An 8,623-nucleotide genomic window follows, 5' to 3' on the forward strand; every position below is an offset into this window, starting at 1 on the left:
ATCTTTGGGTTTTTTACGCTCGTGGGGAGGAAGATACCTATCCTTCTCCCCATCTTTTTCCTTCTAAGTAGGGTTACAATCCCTTCACTCTCTATCATGATCTTGCCAACCTTTATCCCTGTTCTAACCTTTGTTACCACCCTTCCTCGGGTAGTTTGCACGATAACCACCTCCTTGGTTGGCTAGGAAGTTCACCTCATCATTATACAATGCTTCAAACTTGGCCTCTTCGAGGTTTACACACCCAACACCCACAATATTGACATTTCTAGCACCAGCTCCCATAACATATTTGGACAAAATGTCAAGTTGGGTCATGATCTTTGCCATGTTTTGGTGTCTCTCTTGATCTTTCTCAAGCTGCTCTTTTGTCAATTTAAAAGTGAGAGGGGAGACCTGATCTTCGCGGGTGTACCATGCCCGGTTAATTTTAATCATACCATCCAAGAGTTGGGTTGCTATAACGTAAGGTTGTTGCATCAAACCTCCCGGAGAAAGTTGGTCAGCTACTCCCTTGTTCACCGAATCAAGGCTTCAGTAAAAGTATTGCAGCAAAACGTTGTCGGGAAAACCATGAGTTGGGCATTGCAGCACCAACTTCTTAAATCTTTGCCAAGTCTCATGAATTGGCTCACCCTCCAAATGCTTGAAGCTTTGGATTCTATCCCAAAGTGTCATCATCTTCGATGTAGGGAAAAATCGCACTTGAAATGAGCTGACAAGCTCTTCCCACGAAGTGATGGAGACTCTTGGCAATTCTACCAACCGCTTGCATGCTTCTCCCATTAGAGAAAATGGGAGCAATCTCAATCGGACCGACTCTTGGGATATGTTCTTGAAGGAGAACGGACCACAGACATCAACAAAGTTTCTTGTATGCTTATAGGGATCCTCAGAACCAACCCACCAAACAACCCTTTCAATTGCAAGAGCTGCAACATGGTGCTTGTAATGGGGAACACAATGTTCCCTTCAGCCGGAGGCAAGCAAATGGCACCAACTCCACCCACAAGATTAAGGTCATAAACATTCGACTCATTGACATCATTGAGATTTCCGATGTCATCTTGGTGGCCCACTTGGCTACCATTGCTTCCGCTAACACTCATATATCATCTGTTTCAAAACAACACACAAACCAAAACTAAAAGTAAGTAGATTCAACTATGACTAAAAGGAACAAATTCAACTTCACCAAAAAATCTCAAACAACACCACTCCCCGGCAACGGTGCCATTTTGATTAACATTTCAAGGGCACTTCTTCCAATTCTAAGTGTCAACGATCGCTAGTAAGTATAAAACCCAACTAAATGAGTTGGGGTTGAATCCTACAAGGAGAAGTACGTGTTTGAGAATTAATTAGGAAGTATGAATGTGGTCAAATCAGCCATAGGATTAGACATTATCAAATAAAAACATAATTCAAATCAGGGGGTGAAACGAATGTCAAATAAGGGTGTTTTGGTTTTAATTATAAACTACTAATAGTGGCAAACAATACGAAATAACAATAATGAGATAGGTTCTTGGGAAGTGATTTGATTATAGGCTAATATAGACAAATGGGTAATTGCAATTGTTAGGAAATAGTTGTATATTAGTGAGTAAGCTAAGCCATAGAGAGGACAAATTTTCTCTCGAACAATTTACCCAGAATCAAGTTGATTTCTCTCGAACATCAACAAGCAAGCAAAATAAGACCAGCCCACAACTTAGTCCACTCACTCTCTCGAGCTGAATGTGCGGGATTGAGTTTATGATTCACTCTCTTAAGCTGAACCATGTCAACCCAATATCCACTGACCATCAATTAATAAACTTAGTTTTAAAACCTCTCTCTTGAGCAAGCCAAAAAACACAAGGGTAGAACTGCATTTGCAACTAAAATTCTTAAATTAAACCACAATTACTGATTGAACTCACTTCTAAACAACATTTAATCTAACAATTAGCAATACCCATTAACTAAATCAGCCCATAATCACACCCCAAGAATTGGGGTTTTACCTAGACATCATAAAAAGTTAAAAATCGTTACCAAATTGAGTTTCCATCAACTGGGTAAGATTGATTTCGTTCTTACAATGTTCAATTCGAAGAATCTCAAAGACCCACTTCCAATTTATTGCAAGTGAAAAACTTCAATTCTTCAATGCTTAGGAAGAACTAGGGAAAAATTTGTCTCAATACTCAGAATAATAATCATAATTCGATAAAATGAAAACTAGATTTTTCCCCAGATACTAAACTTATTGTTCACAAACGTATTTATAGTCGCAAAAAATATGCTGCAAAGAACCACTCAACGCAGTAAGTTGGGCTTGCCGAACCACTCGGCAATCCGCCTTTGGTCAATTCCATCGCCATTATGTTTTGGCCTTCAGCGTCCTCAAGGTCTGTAACTTTGGGCGATCCAGCACTTCATCACGGAACCACTCGGCGATCCACTAAATGCTCCTTTCTCTCACCAACTTGGTTCTTTCCTTCAAAGGCACACTGGAACTTTAGGTAGTCAAGCAGCCATTCGGCGAATCCCCAAGTGGACTTGGCGATCACCAGACTTGCTTTTCTTCATTCTTTCAACACGCTTTGTTCCTTTTTGAAATTAGCATCCTTGCTTTGTTCCTCAATCCATATACCTGAAAATCAAGGATTTTACATCTGTTATTGGCACAAGATAAGCATTTGAGGACACTAAATCTATATAAATAAAGCCCTAAATGAGTCCAAATCTTGGACTCATCAATTCGTCACGATATTCTAAAGTCATTGGTGCAGGTCAAAAAAAAATTGAGGTGTCTTTGGTATTGTTTATATTTTTTGGTCATTTTTGGGCATTTACGTAATATTCGGCCATTTTGAGAGAGTTACAAAAAGAAGTAAAATTTTGATCTTTTATTCGTCACAAAATTCTAAGGTCATTGGTGCAAGTCAAAAAAAATTTGAGGCATTTTTTATATTGTTTATGTATTTTGTTTCTTGATTTTTCGGCCATTTTTGGGCATTTACAAAATATTTGGCCATTTTCGAACAATTATGAAAAAAGTAAAATTTTGTTCTTTTATTCGTCACGATATTCTGAGGTAATTGGTGCAAGTGAAAAAAAAATTGAGGCAATTTTTGTATTGTTTAGGTATTTTTTCTTGTTTTTAAAGCCATTTTCGAGCATTTATGTAATATTCGACCATTTTCAGACAGTTATGAAAGGAAGTAAAATTTTGATCTTTTATACGTCACGACATTCTAAGGTCATTGGTGCAAGTGTAAATTTTTTGAGGCATTTTTTGTATTGTTTATCTATTTTTCTGCCATTTTCAGGCATTACATAATATTTGGCAATTTTCGGACAGTTACAAAAAGAACTAAACTGATCTCTTATTCGTTACGAAATTCTTATGTCATTGGTGCAAGTCAAAAAAAATTGAGGCAATTTTTGTATTGTGTATGTATTTTTTCTTGATTTTTGGCCATTTTCGGGCATTTATGTAATATTCGGCCATCTACGGACAGTTATGAAATGTAATGACCCATCCGATAGTTTTGAGAACTAGGACTATTTTGACTCTTCCCGTAAAATTTAAAATGGAAAATTTTAAACTATTCTGTTACTACGAGTAATTAGTTGACGAGTATTTAGCAAATAATTAGTAGTTGATAGTTAATGGGAAAATCCATAAATTATTTAGTATCCTTTACCACTTCACCCATGTATTAAAATAAAATTATAGGGGTTTTACAATTTTTAGATTATAATTGATGCAAACAAAAGAAAAAGAAAGAGAACACGGAGAAGAGGAAAACCAAAAAGGCCTCTCGAAGAGGACTTTGCGACAGTCGTTCAGTCTGAATCAAGTAAGCATACATTAACTATTGTTTTATATATATATTTGGGTAGATGTTATATTATTATTATTATGTTGGGTTGGGGAATAGAAAGAAGAGAATTGAGTTGTATTAATGTGGCAGCGTGTTGGACTTGGACAAAAATAATAAAATATAAGATTTTGGTAGCTAATGAGGAATAGGTATTTGGCTAGATTAATTGAGGGCTAGTGATGTTACAATGATAAGGTGATTAGAGGATTGTAGGGTGAGGAATTTGGATGATTGTGGGATATTAAGTTTTCCAGTGAATGAATATAAGGTTCTGCCAAACCGTATGGGTTTTGATATAATTAATTACTAGGTGTATTACGAACACCATTAGATTTATGATATTTTGGTAGTTTAATGCTTAACTATAAGTTTGAAATTTAGCAAGTATCATTTTGAAATATAATTTATATCAAAAGTAGAAGCTTGGTTAGAGATATGAGTGAGTTTTTGGGTCTAGGATAGACATATAATAATATGAGTCTCTATGAACTCGCGTGCTTACAAATATTTCATAATTGATAGATTGGAAACGTTCTGAAGCTTTGCTAAAAGGGAAGGAAAAATCTTGAGGATTTGTGGCACGTGTTCGACATTCAAGGTATTTTAAGACTTTTAGACTTCGTTGAAGGACATTTTTCTAATCAAAGATTAGAACCAGAATAGAAAATGGGTAAGGGCGAAAGATGGGGGTCTCGTACCAATGGTGTGACGGGCATCAGTACGAGTACTGGTGTTATAAAGGGAAAGTTTATTATTATAGAATGCGGATTGTAATACGAGAATGCCAAAGCATATGAGCATTATTTGATGTATTAATGAATTAAGTTCTTTTGTGTGATTGTGTTTCTTTATTGAGCCCGTATAATTATGATAGTTGAGGTGGTTATGTATTATGATGATATTTGATTGACTGAGATGCATCATCATCCCCTTTATTTGAAATCATATTGTGCACATGTATTGACATGAGGTTGAGTATAAGTTGGGCACGTGGAGATCGTTCGTGCTGGGAATGGTGAGATATTAAGATTACAATTTGGGTACGTGGAGATCGTCTGTGTGGAAACTGTTGGATTTTATGACAGTGCGTTGATATTGTCCACACAGACACGTGGAGATTGTCTGTGTCAGTATATGGACCTCGCGAGTCCCCCATGGGTCATGAACTCTCGATGAATTTCCGAGGAGGATCATGTATATAGAGTTGAGAGAGTACTTGGTATCCTGAGGCATATTATTTCATGGTATCATATTGCATTGCATCTTATGATATCCTTCATTCTTGATGATTATGTGTTTTACTGGTGGTTGGAAAGTACTTGATATTTGATTACCTCTATTTGATGAAACTGGTCTGGTAAGTGTTATATAGACTTGTATAAGTAAATAAATTATTTTTCTTATATAAACTATGGTCACTACTTCTTAGTTGTCAGTCTATGAGATATACTGGGTACACATGCTTTTGTACTCATACTACACTTATTGCACTCTTTTGTGGTGCAGATTCGATTCCTAATACGAGCACTTCTCGTGGAGCTTTTTGAGTCTGAGCTTGAAGTATCTTGGAGTTGTGGTGAGTTGTCTGGTTGTTTCGTAGCCCACACCTCCCTCTATCTTTTATTTATCTGTAGTTTTAGTATTCATACAAGTTATCCTTTATGTTTGGATTTGTCATTTAGTTTCAAACTTGCATCATATGTAGAAGCTCTTGCACTTATGACACCAATTCTTGGGGTGGTTTTTAGCTTTCCACATTTCATATTTATAAAGAACTTAGTGTTGGAGATTTTTACTCGTTGTTTACCTTTTTACCTCATTTGTTAGTTAAAATTGGTAAATTTATTGGGTTGGCTTACCTATCGATTGGGAACATAGGTTCCATTACGACTTGTGAATTTGGGTCATGACAATTTGGTATCAGAGCCCTACGTTTATCGGTCTCACGAGTACAAGACCAATGTCTAGTAGAGTCCTGTGGATCGGTATGATGACGTTTATACCTATCTTCAAGAGGCTATAGGATATTTAGGAAAATTATATTATTTTATTCCTTATCGTGCATACTGGACCTTGTTGCAATTCTAATCTTGATATTTTGTTCTCTTTCAGATGGTGAGGACTCGTACATCTGTAAGTGATGATCAGGAGCCTATCCCTGTACCTGCTTTTGGGAGCACTGTTCGAGGTAGAGGCAGAGGATGAGGTTGAGGTTGAGGTCAAGGTCGGGGCAGGGGTCGTATTGCAGTACCCGTGGAAGTCCAAGTACCAATAACTACCCAGGGTCATGATAGGACTGTACCTCCTGATGCAGATGTTATTCATTGGGATGTACAGGACCATATAGAGGGGGATTGTCCAGCTCAGGCTCCACCCTATATTATTGCTACCCTAGTGCTTCAAGATACCTTGGCATGTATGTTAGGACTTCTAGAGGGGATGGCTCAGGCGGGAACTTTTCATGTCGCCTCTGATGCTCCACATACCCGTGTTGGAGGTCAGACTTCAGATCCCATGGTTGCTCCAGATTCTCAGAATTCCAAGACTCGGCTAGCTGCTGTTGTAGCTCTCCGTTTAGATAGTATAGAATTGACAGGTATTGCGTCACACTTGGCGAACATGCCTTCCATGAACGTTGATGAACAAAAGATGTTTGGGAGGTTTAGACTAATGAATCCTCTGACTTATATTGGTGACTTAACTGAGGATGCATATGAATTTATTGTTAGTTGTCATGAGAGGTTTCATAATCTTGTATTAGTGGAGTCTCATGGAGTTGACTACACAACATTTCAGATGACTGGCTCTTCCAAGCAATAGTGGAGGGATTATATTAGTAGTAGGTCAGTTGGATCCCCTCCACTATCATGGACCTAGTTTACTCAGGTATTTCTAGTGAATTTTTCTCCACGTAGTGAGAGGGAGCGCAACAGGGCCGAGTTCGAGGGTTTGCATCAAGATGGTATGTCAGTCGCAGAGTATGAGGGAAAATTCCATGCCTTGAATAAGCATGCTTTGATGATACTTCCCACAACGGTTTGTTAAGGGGCTGATTATTCTAATTCATGTAGGAGTTTCTCAAGTTACTTCTTCTGCTGTTCCATTCCAGAATGTGGTAAATGCTGCTAAGGAGTTGGAGATGATTCGGCGTGAGGGATTTGAGCAGTGTGAGGGCAAGAAGGCCCATCATTCCCGTGATTATGGTGGTGCTCCGCCTAGGAGTTGAGGTTATTTAGGGAGACGTTATCACTCTCAGTTTAGCAGACCAATTCATGTTATTATACCAGCGTCTGAGGCTGGTTACACCAGGCATAGTTGTTCGAGTTCGGTGCATACTTCTTAGGGTTCATCTTCCAGACCTGTAGGCCGTGAAGGACATTTTGGTCATTCAGGTGCCTCTCATCAGCCTACGTCTCGTTGGGGTTGTTTTGAGTGTGGTGATATCGGACACTTTGTGAGAGATTACCCTAAGACCAGACATGGTGGTTTGCATCAGGGTTCTCAGGCTTCGACTTTTAGGGCTACACAACCTCCAACTAGGGGAGGTGTACAAAGTGGTAAATGTGGTTCTAATTCAGGTAGAGGTGGTTCTCCTTTTGGTTGAGGTGGTGGTCGTAGAGGTTCACAATCTGAGGGTAGTCGTTCTCACTATTATGCTTTTTCGGGTAGGCAAGAGGGTGAGACTTCAGATGTTGCTAGCTACTGTATTATTTGATCCAGGCTATACCTATTCTTATGTGTCCACATATTTTGCTTCGAGTCTGGATATATTATGTGAGTCTCTTGATTTGCCGATACATGTTTCTACTCCTGTTGGGAATTCTGTAGTGGTAGATCGAGTGTATCGACTATATATAGTTACGTTGATGGGATATGAACTCATGCAGATTTAAAGGTCTTTGATATGGTAGATTTTGATGTGATTCTTGGTATGCATTGGTTATCTCCTTATCACACAATTTTAAATTGTCATGCCAAGACAATTACATTAGCTATGCTTGGAATTCCAATAGTAGAATGGAGAGGTTCTCTTAGTCAGCCTCTTAAAAGGGTGATATCATTTCTTAAGGCTCGTCACTTGGTAGAGATAGGATGTTTGGCTTACTTGGTGCACATTCGAGATACTAGTGTTGAGACTCTTATGCTTGAGTCTATTTCGATGGTGAGTGAATTTTCAGAGGTATTACTAATAGATTTACCAAGTCTTCCACCTGATCGTGATATTGATTTTTTTATTGACGTAGATCCAGGCACTCAACCTATTTCCATTCCTCTTTATTGTATGGCACCAGCTGAATTGAAAGAGTTGAACGAGCAGCTGCAGGATTTGTTGAGCAAGGGTTTTATAAGACCTAGTGTATATCCTTGGGGTGTTCCAGCGTTATTTGTGAAGAAGAAAAATGGATCGATGCGTATGTGTATTGACTATTGGCAGTTGAACAAGGTAACCATCAGAAATAAGTAGTCGATACCTCGTATTGATGATTTATTTGATCAGCTGCAGGGTGCTTCAATTTTCTCCAAGATTGACTTGAGATCCGGCTATCATTAGCTGAAGGTAAGGGTGGAGGATATCCCTAAGACAGCGTTCCGAACACGTTATGGCCATTATGAGTTTCTGGTAATGTCTTTTGGATTGACAATTGCCCCAGCAACTTTTATGGACTTGATGAACGGAGTGTTCAGACCATACTTGGATTCCTTTGTTATTGTCTTTATAGATGATATATTGATATACTCCCGTA

The 8,623-nt window shown here is 38.4% G+C and overlaps 1 protein-coding gene and 1 pseudogene across 1 annotated transcript; both read left to right on the forward strand.

Moving 5' to 3' along the window:
• Window positions 1–5,990: 5,990 nt before the first annotated feature.
• LOC125822208 (uncharacterized) lies at window positions 5,991–6,698 on the forward strand. Its single transcript, XM_049501593.1, is given in 1 exon segment — window positions 5,991–6,698. A coding segment is annotated over 1 exon segment (708 nt).
• A 47-nt stretch (window positions 6,699–6,745) lies between these two features.
• On the forward strand, window positions 6,746–7,593 carry LOC125822219 (uncharacterized; annotated as a pseudogene).
• Window positions 7,594–8,623: the final 1,030 nt, after the last annotated feature.

This window comes from Solanum verrucosum, unplaced genomic scaffold, assembly GCF_900185275.1.
Source record: "Solanum verrucosum unplaced genomic scaffold, falcon-dt-bn FXZP01000302.1, whole genome shotgun sequence".
NCBI classification, from domain to species: Eukaryota; Viridiplantae; Streptophyta; class Magnoliopsida; order Solanales; family Solanaceae; genus Solanum; species Solanum verrucosum.